A 16873-nucleotide genomic window follows, 5' to 3' on the forward strand; every position below is an offset into this window, starting at 1 on the left:
GATCAGCACGGCCTTGTGTAGCATCTGCTCCATGCTGTCATAGTCCTCCAGCTCCATGCGGTCTTGTATGTCCCGATTGAGCCCGGTAAGAAATCTGGCCATGGTGGCGTCTAAGGGCTCTTCTACATCAGCTTTGATCATCAAGGTCTCCATCTCCTGGTGATAGTCCTCAACTGACTTAGAACCTTGAAGCAAACGCCTGAGTTTATGGTGTAGATCTCGGTGGTAATGGTCGGGAACAAAGCGTCTCCGCATCAGCATGGAAAGCTCATCCCATGTATCAACTGGCGCCTCACCTGCTCTCCTCCTGCTAGTCACAACTCGATCATACCAGTTAATAGCATAGCCAGTAAACTCAGCAGCAGCAAGTCTAACCTTTTTAATATCAGAAAAATTTTGACAATCAAACACAAGTTCAATTTTTCTTTCCCATTCAAGAAAAACATCCGGATCATTTTTGCCATCAAAACTTGGAATTTTCAATTTCAAACCACTCAAGCCATCATTGGTTCTTTCATTTCTACCAAAAGGATTGACATCACCTCGGTTTTGATGCCTAGGAACTCTCCTTGGACGGTTGATGGATCGATCATCATCATAAGATTCTTCTCGGATTTCTAGGTCGGACCGGCTGTTCCTCCTTGGATGGTCACGTCTGGTTCTGGTTCGTGACTGAGTTGGTCGGCCCTGAAGTTCATCAAGCCTCTGATGGATCGCCTCCAAACCTGTATTCAACAAGTTAGACATAGAATCATTGAGAGCACGCATTTGCAAGTTAGATAATCCGGCATATGAATTTCCGGGTCGGTTTCTTTCTTCTTCACTATCCATGGTTTCCTGAAAACTTAAACAAGGTAAAGTTAGATTAAAAAAAACCTCACACACTCAGGTGTTTATCCTCACCCACACACGTGTTTCACTCAATTTTTGTTGGTAATCACACAAGAGAGTTCCTCCCAAAGTTCTAAGAGAACAAACTAGATCACCCAATGAGCAAAACCAAGTGAACCACAAAGATCAAGAGAGAAAGATAAGAGATTTAGAGGGGAACCCGCCTTAACCTCCTCAAAGACCGGATTTCTCTTCGGCCAGCAGGCTTTCTCTTCCACCACCACACCACAAACAAATCAAACTTTGGAATATCTTTTTTTTTTTTTTTTTTAATAGATCTTTCTTTTTTTTTTTATATGGGGGTAATGAGGGGCCCGGGTTCAAGATAGATAGATAAGAAATCTAGATGAAGAATATGGAAGATGAGATGAAATGGATTGAAAAAGAGTTACCGAGAGAGTGGCTCTGATACCACTTGATAGAACCAAAATAAGGATCACTCTTTCGGTAAGGTTGATATGAACTCAGATCCGAGAGGATTGAGAACTGATGGATCGAGGGGTGACACTAAGGGTTGCGGATTAGCCCAAAGATACTACCAGAGATTCGAAGGTTGCCGGATGTGACGCACCGGTCCAACACAACGAAGTGGTTCGCTTGGAGATGACCTCACCAAGAGAAGTATGAATGTTCTAAGCAAAGAACAATGAGAGAAGACTCAAAAATAAGCAAAGGAAAATCGATGTCTTTTTATTAAGGGGGATCATCACATACTTATAAGGTTTGTGAGTCAAAGAAACATAAAGACATTTGTGGGAAAAGACAACATAGAAAATAGAAATGAATGAAAACAAGACATAGAAACTAGAAATGAAGACTTTGACTAAAGACTGGTCAAGGTGCGGATTCTTGTGTTGACTGGTCCAGATTCACAAAGACGTCCAGGTTCATCCTTTGGTGATCAGGTCGTTCGCGGTAAGGAGCAGGACGGACGTAAGGCTGCCCGCATGATTGATCGTCGATGATCCATGAACGGATGAAGAGATAGCTCGACCCAAATCTTCAGAGAGCTTAAGTATCCTTCCTTTGGAGTAGTTGGAAGCATCGATCATCATGAAATCATCAAAGTGGTTGGAAAGGTCGTGATCAGCCTGTTCCGGACGTGCGGTACGTCCCAAACGGGCCAGGAAAGACAGGCTAAGTCCGGAATCTGATTCTTCTCGATGATCATGGGTTCTGGCTTGACTGTTGGCTCTAGAATGGCGAATGGGTCGGGGAAGAACGCCTGTGGTTTGGCTGATTTGGTCATCAGGTCGTGGATCCATCCTTAGGTCACGTCCGGGTGCACGCGGGTCGATCCGGTACACGGCTCTGTCCGTTGATCTGGAACGGCTAAATGGCTGAACCTCAGTTGGACTGATCTGATCGTCCTGGTCACCATGCTGAGTCTGCTCCACGTCCTGGTCCAGGTCCTGGGTTCTATCACATGCGACAACAAAATCCTATTCCAGGCGAGTCAACATCTGACGACACACATGCCGAGGAGGATGTAGCGAGGAAGAGTGATGAATTCTACCGGGCGATTCACGACTAGCTCTTAGTTCTTTTTTTATTTGATCGGTTCTTGTATTATAAATTCAAAACTTATTTATATATAAAATATTTTGGTTTTGATTTTTTTAGAATTTTAATTTTATTAATAATTTAAATAATTTTAATTAGTTTTTTAATTATAATTTTTTATATTTCTGTAAAATAACGAAACAAAGTAAATTCATAGCTAATTTTGCGACTTTTTTACGTGGAAAGTTTGACGAGGTTTTTACGAGGAAGAGTTTACAAGGAAATGATGTGGAAAGTTCACTTTCAAGGTATTTACGTTTACTTTACGAGTATTTACTTTCGAGTTATTTACGTGAGTTTTACGAGTAACACGTTTCGAGGTATTTACGAGGAAATTTAGCGACGTCCTTACGTGGAAGCTTTCCGTGGTCTTTAAGAGGAAATATTATTCTTCGTTTTTACGACGAAATCATTTCCTCGCTATCTTACGACGAATTAGCGACGATATATGCGTTACGACAAACGTATAACGACAAACGTATAACGACGAAACGGGTTTTCTCGCTAATTCCTCGTAATACTGCTTTTACGACGAAATCACGAGGACAACCACCCTCGTAAATCTTTTGTTTTCTTGTAGTGTTATATAAAACTATTTTGGAAAATGCAATAATTTGTAATAAAACTATGTTTGTTACTTTTTCTTGAAACACAACTTTCTCAAAATTTAAGTTTTTGCACTTCTTTGTATGTGATGTATCCTTCTTTCACAACTACGTCCATGCTTTTCATGCTCATATGACATAACTGCAAGTGACGTATGTGTTTCAACATTAGCAATCATTCCTTCTAAATAGTATAAGTCTTCATTATATATACCGTCAATTATCTTCTTATCTCTTTGTAGAACTGTACCCTTCATTGTTTTCCTTCAAACCAACATTCTCGTCTTTATCCAAAAGTTCGTATGAAATCTTTTTGACTCATAGTTAGTATGTGTACCTTACTTAGGATATAATCACCATAGATCCATCTTGGTTTGATATCCTGATCTTCCTTATTCCTTTGATCTTACTATATGTGTTAGTTACCCAGAACCACTTTTCCTCCTTAAACTATTCAAATCCAAGAATACTTCTTTATTTGGAGTTATATGCAACGTGCAACCTGAGTACAAAACTCATTCATCATTAGAATTATGGATACTTGCGGTAAAAATCTATGGCTCCTCAATTTATGTTACCATATTCGCGTAATCTTCCTGTTTTTATCTGATTTGATCTGGACAATCTCTTTTCAATGTCCACGAAAAAAACTCTACCTTTGAGCCTACTTGGAGACCTTCACCGACTCTTTGGTCTGCCTTTGTTCTAGTTGATTTCCTTTCTCTTTTCAAAGTTTCCCATGTAGCCACATATAAGCCTTCGCTTAGACTTATTTAGCTATCATGCTTCCTTCAAATCCACTTCTTTGGAGAAAGATGTTGAAATTACACTTCCTGAACAGTGATCATATCCTTTATCGCTACCATACTTTAGTGTATGAATCAGTGGTTCATATGTCTTTCATAAATTGTTCATCATGTAGATAGCTTTATCTTAGTCTGAGATATTGATGTCAAGACTCGCTAAATAAGACACTAGCTTTACGAAAACCTCCAAATTTTCATCCATGCTCTTACCCTTCTGCATCTTGAAACTGTATAATTTTTATTTCATATAGATCCAGTTTGGTAGATATTTTGTATGATAACCCTTTCTATTACATTATTGATAACGTTGTTTTTATCAGTTTCTAACCTTTGTTTTGAGTCATTTATTAAACTATAATATAATTTTTTGAGTCTTTAAGTCCTTTATCGAGTATTTTCAGGTGTTAGGTCGATTTAAAATAGAATGTGTCCAATTGGGTGTAAAGGAACACTACAAGATGCATAAATGTGCACATACATCAGAAGTTTAACAACGGATGAAAAAATTCCCATCAATAGATTTCTCTAAAATTTGGACACAAGATAAATAATTGAGTTAGCTTTCAAATTCTTCCAGTTTGAGGTCAATACATCAATTAGATCAATATCTATGCGCATTTTACTGATGACTCTGTTTACATATTCATTATGAGAAAAAAAGGAAATTTTGGTTTTCCTTATTTTCGATTTGGCTTAACCCAAATTTCGACAAAAAAGTAGACCTATATCTGCTATTTTAAGCCATGTTTTAGAATAATATTTCTTTTTCATCCAACTTATTAGTTATAGAGATTTGGGGAGACAAATCTTTACCTTTGGAGAAGATTTTCGACCCTATTTTTGATTTCTAATTGCATTATGCACTTATCATCATCTCTCCGTGTTTCTCTTCTTCTATGTATGTGTAGTTTCATTAGCAAGGTTTAGGGTTTCAATATAATTCATAGATTGATGATTGTGATTTGTTAGAATAGGGAATCATATCGGTTTCTTCATCTAGGTTGTTCTTAATACTTGAATTGGATTGATAACATAGTTCCTGATTTATGGGTTGTTTAATGTACCAAAAGAGTTCGATTAAATGCCTGAAAAAACTTAGATGATCATAAAAAAAATTAACTAATGGAAGTTGATGTTAGAGAGTTTTGTGAACCTATCAAACTTGTTCTTATTGCATGTCTAGAATCTGACATTCAACGGGAGTTAGTCTTTAGAAACTTATACATAAGGTTTAGTACTGCGGAAGTAGGCTAGTCTAGTTAAGAGATTTTAGTTCTAGAACGGTTCTTAATACATTCCATGTCAAACCATCATATCATTTAATCTATGTTTCCTGAGACTTCCCAAGACCTGACTCTTTTTATTCATAAGTTTGCATTATTTTACATTCTCTGCAATTTGGTTACATAAAACACATCCTTTTGTTCTAGGTTAATTCTACCCTCGCATAATAGTAGTTTAACTTTGGTCTCTGTGAATTTGATCCCTAAGTCCTACAACACACTGTTGTGCACTTGTAGTTTCCATTTAGTGGTTAAAATCTGATCACATTTGGTGCCGTTTCCAGGGACCAATAGAATTACCTACCAGTCCAGGACTAAAGTTTAGTCTATGAAATTTTCAGTATTCATATCCTCTTCTTCTTTTTGTGTTTCAGCTACATGAGAAAGACATGGATGACAACAAAGAAGAGCATAACGTCATCAACGCTGCTGCTGTGTGACAATACCATCAGCCTCATTCTGTCGGATCCTATGATACTCTGCATGCCTTCTACCATAATAGGTCTACGATTCAGCTTCATACGATTACAGGGCATGACTATGATATAGAGCCGTAGATCATCACTTTGCATTCTCTCTAAGCGACAAGGCACTGAGATGGCTGCAGAGTGATCTTCTTGGAAAGCTTCTACACAAATTCCAAGAAAACAACCCTCAAGAGTAATATCATTAATTTCCAGCAGAACCCTTCTTAGCCTATGTATGAGGTCATGGAAAAGGTTCAAGGAGTATAACAGGGACTACCCTCATCATGGCACTCCAAGGAGCACATCCTCAACATCTTCTATGATGGAGTCAACTAGAATGTCAAGAATCCTTTCAATGCAGCTAGCAATGGATATTTCATGATAGAGACTGGAGATGAAGCATACACACTGATCAAAAATCTTGCTTCTAGCTCTATTGATCACTGCAGAAATGCGATAGAACAAGATAAGTCCGTAGTGTGGAGGTTAAAAGATTGAGAATTGATTGCAAAGATAGACATGCTGATATAGAGAGATTAAAAATTTTGTCAACTCATGTGAGTATTTTGGAGAAAGAGCTCACTTTCAGTCTCTTGTAAGCGCAGTTCCATTGGCTCATGCAGCAAATGATAGATAAAAGCAGACAGTGATGTGAGCATAAAGTTTGACATCATCAATCAGAAAGTAGACACCATGTATCAAGACTTGAAATAGATTGGAGTCTCTTTCAGATCATGTCGACAAGCTTGATGCACATATATCTCAAAACACTGAGTCGATAAAAAGGCTGCGCATAATTGCTCCAAGAAGGGGTGAGAAAAATCCTCGAGAGCAGTGCAATGTAATCTTAGCTGGAAAGGAGAATCAGGAGAAATTTTAACAGGATGAATTTTCATATGTGGAACCATCACCATATGTTCATAAGGTTCCATACCCAATGCCACCTATATTTGAAGGACCACATTAGTGCGGAGAAGCTACTATGCATTAACAAGATGATGAGAATGCTTCCTAAAGAGATCTCATTTAAAGATTTTAGGGAGATTCATCAATTGCATATGTTCTTTAAAAACTTTAGAGAAATTTAAGAGGATATTAAAGCTCTATTTACCGAGGTGTCGACTGACAAGCACCACTGAGAGTATTACCTAAGGTTGAAGATCCTAAGAAATTTGTCTTTCAATGCTCCATATCTGGTTTTGCGTTCAAGGAGCATCTGTGTGATTCTAGATATAATGGGAACGTCAGGTTAGAGGAAATTGCAGAGAAGCTGAGAGTCGATAGGATTCAGCCACTCAAGATGACTCTTTCCTTTTCTAACTCATCCCCAACAACTCCATATGGTACAATCCCAAAATTATATGTTGCATGTTGATTTTCATGTTGTGGAGATGGTTGAGGAGTCTATTGTATCAATGATTCTTGGGAGGCCATTCATGGCTATAGTGGTTCAATAATTGATCTCCATAACAAGTGAGGGTTATTTGCAAACATAGACATGAAGGTTTTTTTACAAGATGATTCCCACAAGTACAGCACAAAGGCATGAAGATTTTGTCACTATGGATGTTCTTCGAAAAGAGGTTAATGGAAAAAGAGAAGTCAGGGAAGTCTTTGATGAAGACTCTCAACTTTGTCCTGTGAGAAACCTAGTGCCAAAGTCAATGTGAAGAGCAAAGGATCAAAGTAGGTCATATGATTTTGGTTTAACTGAAATAAGATAAAGATTCAGTTGAGTACGAAGTGAAATGCAAAGGAACCTCAAAGCCTTTTTCGAAGATTACAGTTTTTCTTAGTTCTTAGTTCAAAGAGAAGGGACAAAGTGGTATGAAGGATCTGCTGAGTGGAATTCTAGAGCTTAGCATGTCCAAACTATGAAACTTATTTTGGAGCAAGGCCCTCTTCTTAGCCAGGTTGATTTCCATACCGAAATCAAGCTAATGATTTCAAACAATCCCTTGGTGGGAGGCAGCAACCCACTGGCAAATGTACATGTTTCTCTTTAGTTTCAATTTATCTTTGATTTATGGGTTTAGTTTTCTTTTGTTTCGGATAAAAAACATGGGATCAGTCAATCTTGGCACTGTATTGGTTGATATGCGCCCAACAAGCAAACACGAATGGGCTCGATACTGCGTAAAACCACACATATTGGTAAATCTAATCTAGATCGATCGATCTTTTATATACGACCCGTCGATCTCCACAAAAAAATTGGTCAATCTCCGCAAATATCGATCGTGCAAAAGATCAGTTGATCTCCGCAAAAGATCGATCGATCTTAATCCTTCAGCATCTCAACGACGTAAGAAAAAATGCGAATGGAGAAGAAATCAGGTTGAATTGTAAAGACTGGTCTATCAGAAGTTATATTCTTGGTGGATCAGAAGCGCTATTCTTGTTCGACTATTTAAAAAAAAAACAATTTTTCTTCTTACTTTTCATTACCTTCTTCTTGATTTTTTGTTCATATTGTCTTTTTTTATCTTTGAGTCTTGGGTCTGCTGTTTATTTAGTCAAAATTTAGTTGGGAACAATTTTGTTTTTGGAACTAACTGTCTAATTGATGTTCCAGTGACCGTTCTTTCAGTTATTGACTGCATACTGTACACCATAGAAAACACCTAAGTGGGTTGATTTGCCAATAACAAATATGCTTGTTGGGTGTTTGAAGGATCCTTAAGCTGACCTCCCACTTATACTTGATTCTCTTGTCTTGGGGTTTTATATACATCGTTTTGGACTCCTCGTTAAGGTCTGAAAAGACTAGTCTGTGTGATTATGGTTTCCCTCTCTTCACTGCAATAAAAAATAAAAAGGATAAAGGTCAAAACAAGTGAATAGGGCACTTAGTGGTTACCCTCGTTAATGCTGGTGTATCATGGAAGCATGTCCAAAAAACTTCGTCGATAAAAAAAAACGATGACCTACAAAATAGGGAGAAATCGACTAAGAGAAGTGAAAAAAAAGAGAGAGGAAATAAACTAGAGTAAGATTGTCTATGTGAACAAAAAGCTGAATGGACAAGCGTCCATGTGTCCTATGATCGATACTTCCTCAACGAGACTGCACCTTAAACTCTTAAATGAGGCCAGTGATGGTGAAGTTGTACAGCTCTTATAAGTTGTGGGCTGAAAATGGTTAGATTGATGAGTTGGGTTGAGTACATAAAAGTACCTTGTTAGGTTGGAGCTTTTTTTATGTGGCTTGAAACTGGCAATGGTAAGATGGTGTTCTGAAGGATATGTGAGTTCTTATGTTTTCAAACCTTTTTCTTCTACTTTGAATTTTTTTTGAAGACAAACAAAAGTCTAAGTTTGGGGGAGTTAATAAACGTTGTTTTTGTCGCTATCTAACCTTTTTGATTCGTTTATCTCGTATGTTTTTTGAGTATTTTTGTCATTTTTGATTTTTTCAGATACTAAGTTTATTTAGAGCAGAAGATATCGAATTGGGTGTAAAGGAGCATTAAAAGATACAGAACTGTGCATACATGTCAGAAGTTTAGCAACGGATGGAAAGATTCTCACAAATAGATTTCTCTCAACTTCAGAAACTAGATAAAGAATTGAGTTAGCAATTCAGCATGTTTGAAGTTAATATATCGGTAAGATCAAAAGTTATGCACATTTTACTGAAAACTGCTCTATCTACTGGTTCAATAAGAGCACAAAAAGAAAACTTAGGCTTTTTTCGATTTGGTTTATCCCAAATTTCGTCCAACACGGAAAATAGACCTATATCTAATATTTTCAACCACTGTTTAAGGTACAATTTCTTTTTTCATCAGAGTTATTTTGTTTTGGAGATTTGGGAAGACAAAACCTTTAGAGAAGATTTATGAAGCATGTTTTTGTTTTTTACTTTTATTATGCATTATTCATCATCTCTATGTGTTTCCTGCTGTGTATATGTAGTTCATGAGTTAGGTTTAAGGTTTCATTGAAATTCATAGACTGATGATGATTTTGATTTGTCAGAATATGGAATATCCTAGCAGTTTTTTCATCTAGGTTGTTCTTAATGCTTGGATTGGATTGATCACCTAGTTCCTGATTATAGGGTTTCTAATGCACCGAAAGTGTTTGATTAAATGCCTGAAAGAACTTAGATGATCGAAATATTCCTAACCAATGGAAGTTGATGTTAAGGAGTTCTAGGAACCTATCAAACTTATTTTTATTGCATGTTTAGAATCTGAAATTCAACAAAAGTTACTCTTTAATATTCTAATACATAAGGTTTAGTAATGCATAAGTAGACTAATATAGTTAAGAGATTTGAGTTCTAGAACTGTTCTTAATATATTTCCTATCAAACAATCATATCATTCAATCTATATTTCCTAAGATTTCTCAAGACCTGACGGTTTTTATTCATAAGCTTACATCATTTCACATTCTCTCTTTTACATTCTCTGCAATTTGGTTACATAAACAAACACCCTTTTATCCTACCTTAATTCTACTCTCGGAGAATCATAGTGTAACCTTGGTCTTTATGGATTTGATCCCTAAGTACTATTGCATACCACCTGCAATTTTATTTTACTCGTTAAAGCCTGATCACATCAATTATATATGGGATATTCTCATAAATAGACCATTTTCAAGTTTTGGTCACAAAAGTATACCACAAGGAGAAAAGTGACCAAAATATTTCATTTAATAGGTAAAAAGACCGTAATACCCTAGATATATAAAAAAAATAAAAAAATAAAAAAAATAAAAAAAAATAATTTTTTTTATAATTTTAAATTATATGTTTACAAATTCGAACTTTTTTATAATCTTTTTTTTGAAAATTTTATTTTCAAATTTTTTTTTTAATTTTTGTTTCAAATTTTCTTTTTGTAATTCAAAAATAATTTTTGAAACTATTTTCAAAATTTTTATTTTTAAAATTTTTAATATTTATTTTTTATTTTTTAAAATTTTAAACCTCAATTCCAAATCTCCATTTCTTAACTTTAAAGATAAGGTTTGGATTAGTTAACTCTAAAGATATAAATGTATATTTACCTCTTTAATGAAACATTTTGGTCATTTTGATTCTTAGAGTCTATAGGGGTTGATTGGTAGAAGCTGTAGCTTTACTTTTTTTTACTGTAGGATTATTGCTGTAGATTTTTTGCTGTAGTTGTAGATTTTATTCCTGTAGGTTTTTTTTTAAATATGATTGGTATAACTTAACTATAGATTATATTATATTATATACATGTATATTTTTTTATTAATAAATACATCATAAGATTTATATAATTTCTAATTCTTATTAATTAATAAAATGAAAATTTAAAATTTTCCATAAAATAGACTAATTAAAAATTTTAATAAAAATAAATTTGACATAATACACAAATACATAACCATAAGAATAACAATAAGATATTAATTGTCAAATCAAATTTAAAAGCAGAAAAGAAAAAAAAACACAGATGAGTGATACGAAGAACTAGGGTTTTAATGTTTACAAATTAATATTGGAATAAAGCTAATGTAAATATACTTTGAAAGCCCATAAAACTAGGCTGTAGATATATTGCTCTCTAGAGCTGTTGCACAGCCGTAAACTTAAAGCAGTGCTGTAGAAACAAAAAAGTTAACAAAGTCTGAATGCTGTCAAATCGGTGCTGTAGTTATAATAATGTTGTGTGCAGTTTCTACAGCATTAACCAATCACCACCATGTATTTGTGATCAAAACTTTTTTAATACTATTTTTGGGTATTTCCTATTATATATTGCAAAAACAGTCTTCTCCTTCACCACTTACCTTAGAGCAAGTGCAATGGTGGTACTGCCTCAAGAGTCCTTAAGATTAGAATAGTATTTTTTTTTCTTTTTGAATAGTTAAGGATCATAGTCTAAAAGGTGTGTGCAATGGTGATACTCGATTTGGAATCCTTAGGAATAAATAAATAATTATCTAGCATTTACCACCAATGCAGAGAAACCAAACAACTAGCTTCTACTTAACTAGAACCAATTATGAGGTATACAAATACAAATACAAATACAAATACACTACTATACGTTTATAGTTATAAGAAAAGAGACTAGGCAGTTGTGGTATCGTAACTAAAGAGAGACTTGAGCTTCTCGACACTCTGGTTTACATCTTTGAAGCTCTCAGTACAACAAATATAGGTATTGATAGCAGATTATAATAGCACAATTTTCGTAACTGCTATGGAAAGGTAATTAGAAGTCTGGATAAGAAATATATAGCATTTTACTTATGCTATGCCAAAAAATCAGTTAAACGAGATTAAAAACTTACTAATCACCCAAGTTTATACACTTAGCGCCAACACTTAGAAAAAAGGGGGTTTTCGCGGCCAACATTTCTCAATTTACTTTTCATAGCATTAGAAAAAAAAAAGAAAAGGGGTTCTCGTTTTCTCCGTCTTCTCTTCTTCTCCACATCGAGCTCAACGCTCTCTCCACCATCTCCAACTCGATTCCTCGTCGCTCACCAACATTAATCTCTTCGCTCATCCTAACCGAGTCTCCAATTCGATTCAGCCATCATCATCTCCGAATTCAAAGTGAATCCTTAATGCTGTGATTAGTTAGGTTTTGATTTTGTCGATTGATTCAAGTTCTGAAAGTAGATAGGTTTTGGCTGCTCAATGCTGTTATAATTAGTTAGGTTTTGGGTTCATATTTGTTTCCATTAATCCTAACCGAGTCTCCAATTCGATTCAGCCATCATCATCTCCGATTTCAAATCCGATATTCTAAATTGAAAGTGAATCCTTAATGCTGTGATTAGCTAGGTTTTGATGTTGTCGATTGATTCAAGTTCTGAAAGTAGATAGGTTTTGGCTGCTCAATGCTGTGATAATTAGTTAGGTTTTGGGTTCATATTTGTTTCCATTAATCACAGTTTTTTTTTCGCAGGTGTGGGTTCGTGTCTTCACAATCTTGCGTCTTCTATATTCTGTGGAGGTTAGACACATCTATTTACTTATTCTCATTTTGTAATCATTTGTAGACTTTGTAGACATTGCGTTTGTTGTTTTCGGTTAACACTTTGAAGTGTAATTTATATTGTCATTGCTTCTTGAACCATGTACGCTTGTTTGAACTGTGGCAAGGGTCTTAACAATGTTGGACAAGTCATGGGTGCATTTATGTAGGTATGTACATTTGTTTAAGTGTTCAGTTTATGCATTTCGACAATTCTTATCATAACTATTTTTTTTTTGTTTGACATGAACTTAAGAGTTGATTCTGCATATGAGAGAGGTGCGAGGAGTTTTGTCAATGATGTTACTGCTAAGTTAGGAGTTAATGGGAAGATTGTATGTCCATGCGCCCGATGTCGTAATCTAGATCGCCATACAAGTGAGGAGGTTGTCTCTCATTTGGTTATAAATGGAATGGATGATGCTTACAAGGTACGGTCGGATTGGTTTCACCATGGAGATGGTAACTCAGTTGATGTAGTGGAAGTTAAAGATAGATGCTGGAATGCTGAGATCCTTAGTTTATATGAAGCCGCAAACTGCTTAGAGAGGATTTAGCCATTCGGGGGTCAGAGTTGCGTGAGTCAGTTGAGGGTGAGGATAGGAAAGAAGATGAGTTTTTAGCAAAACTTGCAGAGGCTGAAATCCCCTTGTATCCAACGTGTTCGAGTCATAGCAAGCTATCAGCTGTAGTTTCATTGTTCAGGATTAAGTCTCAGAATGGGTGGTCAGACAAGAGCTTTGATGACTTACTGCAAACTTTGCCGAACATGTTACCTGAAGACAATGTGCTGCACACATCAACTTATGATGTCAAGAAGTTTTTGAAATCTTTTGATATGGGATATCAAAAAATTCATGCTTGTGTGAACGACTGCTGCTTATTTAGAAAGAAGCTGAAGACGGCTGAGAGTTGCCCAAAATGCAAGGCGTCTAGATGGAAGACCAAGATGCATACTGGTGAAATCAAGAAGGGTGTTGCACAGAAAGTTTTGAGATACTTTCCAGTAATACCTCGCCTGAAAAGGATGTTCAGATCGGAGCAACTTGCAATGGATTTACGATGACATTTCAATAACAAGAGCACAGATGGGAAACTGCGCCATCCAGTAGATTCTGCTACTTGGCAGTCAATGAATGACAAGTATCCGGCGTTCGCAGCGGAGGAGAGGAACTTGCGACTTGGGCTTTCAACAGATGGGTTTAATCCCTTCAGTATGAAGAACAGCCGATACAGTTGTTGGCCTGTGTTACTGGTGAATTACAACATGGCTCCTGACCTATGTATGAAGGAGGAGAACATAATGCTCAGTCTGCTGATTCCAGGACCCCATCAACCGGGCAATAGTATAGATGTATACTTAGAACCTCTGATAGAAGATTTAAAACATATGTGGTGCATAGGCGAGTTAACATACGATGCAGTTAGTAAGACAACCTTTACGCTTAAGGCAATGCTTCTTTGGACTATTAGTGATTTCCCCACATATGGGAATCTTGCTGGTTGTAAAGTGAAGGGTAAGATGGGTTGTCCTATATGCGGGAAGCACACAGATAGTTTGTGGCTAAGTAATAGTAGGAAATTTGTATTTATGGGCCACCGGAAATGTTTGCCTCCCTTACATAGTTTCAGAGGAAAGAAGACTTGGTTTGATGGGAAAACTGAACATGGGACAAAGGGAAGGATACTGACGGGTAGGAATGTCTCATTTGTGCTGAGAAATTACAATAATGTGTTTGGTAATAGAAAACAGTCTGGAAAAAAGAGAGCTACTCGAGTTGACATACCATCTGATAACGAGGAGGAACTAAGTGAATCTGATGAAGATGAAGATATAGGAGAGAAAGACGAAGAGGAATTGTATAGATGGAAGAAACGTTCGATTTTTTTCTCATTGCCTTATTGGGAGGTATGTATAAAAATTCGATTTACAAGATGTTTAATTCTATAACACTTGTTCTGACTGATTTCTTTATTTGCTTTCACATGAGCAGGAGCTACCTGTTCGACATAATCTAGACGTTATGCATGTGGAGAGGAATGTTGCTGCAAGCTTGATTGCCACATTATTACATTGTGGCAATTCAAAGGATGGTCTAAAGGCTAGAAAGGATCTTGAAAGTCTTGGTATCAGGAAGGATTTGCATCCAAAAGCTCAGGGTAAAAGGGCATTACTCCCAGCAGCTCCATGGTCTTTGTCAAAGTCAGAGAAACACACATTCTGTAAGCGGCTCTTTGATTTTAAAGGTCCTGATGGCTACTGTGCTAATATATCTAGTTGTATATCATTAGAGGAGTGTAAGGTGATGGGACTCAAATCTCATGATTACCACGTCCTAATGCAACAACTGCTGCCAGTAGCAATTAGGGGCTTACTACGTAAGGGTCCTAGGGTAGCCATTTTCCGCTTATGCGCTTTCTTCAACCTTCTATGCCAATGAGAACTTGATATGGAACAACTCCAGCTAATGGAAACTGAAATTGTGGAGACTGTTTGCATTTTTGAAAGATTTTGGCCACCTAGTTTCTTCGACATCATGGTTCACTTGTGTGTGCATCTAGGCAGAGAAGCTCGACTTGGTGGTCCTGTCCATTTCCGATGGATGTATCCTTTTGAAAGGTATGTTTTCTTGTGAAAAAAATATTTATTTATCTTCCAAATGGACTTATAACTAAAATTTTATGTTCACTTAAAACAGGTACATGAAAGTATTGAAAGACTATGTAAGAAACACAGCAAGACCAGAGGGGTGTATAGCTGAGTCTTATCTTGCAGACGAGTGCATGAAGTTCTGCTCGGCTTTCTTGAAGACTACAACAAATGTAGAAGAAAAAGAGGACAGAAACACTGAGTACGAGAGCCTTTCCATCCTTGAAGGTCGTCCTATATCAGCTGCCCGCTCATTCCAATTTTCTGATACAGAGTTGAAAATAGCTCATCTTGCTGTAATACAAAACACGGCTATGGTGGATCCATATGTTGAGTAAGTTTCTCTTATTACTTAGAATATTTTTCTTTAAACTTATATTAGATTCCAGTTTTGAGGTTTGTTTTTTTCATATGCAAGTGCTCATTTACAACATTTACAAGACTCAAATAGTAGATGTCAACAGGATGCAACGTATTTATGGCGTATGCACACTGAAAAATTCGCGGCGTGGCTAAAGCAACAGGTCTCTTAGTACTGTAAATGTTTTTATTTGATTTTATACCCATGTAGTTTAGCTGACAAATTTTTATTTTAATAAATTTTAGAAACCTATTGATTCAGCTGATGAGGAAGAGACACTGAAGTGGCTGGCTTATGGTCCTCGTAGTATAGCCCGATCTTACACAGGCTACATTGTGAATGGCCTACGGTTTCATACGAAGCAAGTGCATAGGCTAAGTCAGAATAGTGGGGTTTACTATGAGGCAACAACAATGTGTAGATCAAGTGCAAGGGACACAGCTAGACGTTGTATCCTACTATGGGAGAGTAGTTGATATTATACTACTGGATTACAATGCCTTCTACGTGCCAATATTCAGGTGTGAGTGGGCAGTTAAAGGTAACGGTGTGAAGGTAGAGGATGGCTTTACGCTGGTTAATTTTAATCACAGCCACATATCCTTTGGAAAGGATCCATTCATTTTAGCATCTCAGGCGAGACAGATATTTTACTCAAGGGAAAATGATGAATCAAGTTGGTATGTAGTAATAAAGGGTCCAAGTAGAAGATACAGTCATGAGAAAGTGGATGACCTACATGCAGATGTATGTCCACTGCCTTCGGATATGGATATGAGTCTAGAAGACATATCAGATAAAGCTGATGATGTCAGAGATGATAGTGAAGGAATATATGTTTGATTTCGTTGATTAACTATTCTTGGGTTTGCATTACATTCTTTGGTTGATTATGGAATAAATGATTGATTGCATTGATTAACTATTTAGGATTCATGTTTGAGTTGGTTTGAGTATGAGTTAATTGTTGAGTTTCCCTTGAGTTTTATTGTAGGATTGTCATGGCCGGTAAAGGGAGAAAGCAATCCAGGAAAAGGAAGACCCAAGTACGAGTTGATGACCCTGAATTCATCGGCACCCTCTACCATGGGATTGAGGAATCACTGCCTCTATACAAAGAGAACCCGACACAGCCACAGCTTGATGAACCACGAGGTGCTAATGACGGTGGAGAAGAACTCAACCAAGATGCCGATGGTTCTAATGCTCGTGTAGAAGAACCCATCATAGATTCCGAAGCTGCTAATGATGGTGGAGAAGAACTAAACAAAAAT

The 16873-nt window shown here is 36.6% G+C and overlaps 1 protein-coding gene and 1 non-coding gene across 2 annotated transcripts; one reads left to right on the top strand and one right to left on the bottom strand.

The window, feature by feature from the left end:
* Positions 1-5798: 5798 nt before the first annotated feature.
* Positions 5799-5906, bottom strand: LOC125607773. Its single transcript, XR_007338843.1, has one exon. It is a non-coding gene; the product is annotated as a small nucleolar RNA R71 (small nucleolar RNA).
* Positions 5907-12689: 6783 nt separating this feature from the next.
* LOC106372894 lies at positions 12690-16442 on the top strand. Its single transcript, XM_048777135.1, has 10 exons — positions 12690-12754; positions 12845-13033; positions 13120-13594; positions 13670-14497; positions 14583-14981; positions 15054-15208; positions 15288-15572; positions 15657-15762; positions 15845-15977; positions 16021-16442. Exons 1-10 carry the CDS (start codon positions 12690-12692, stop codon positions 16440-16442), a joined length of 3057 nt encoding a protein of 1018 aa, XP_048633092.1.
* Positions 16443-16873: the final 431 nt, after the last annotated feature.

This window comes from Brassica napus, chromosome A3 (assembly GCF_020379485.1).
Source record: "Brassica napus cultivar Da-Ae chromosome A3, Da-Ae, whole genome shotgun sequence".
NCBI lineage: Eukaryota > Viridiplantae > Streptophyta > Magnoliopsida > Brassicales > Brassicaceae > Brassica > Brassica napus.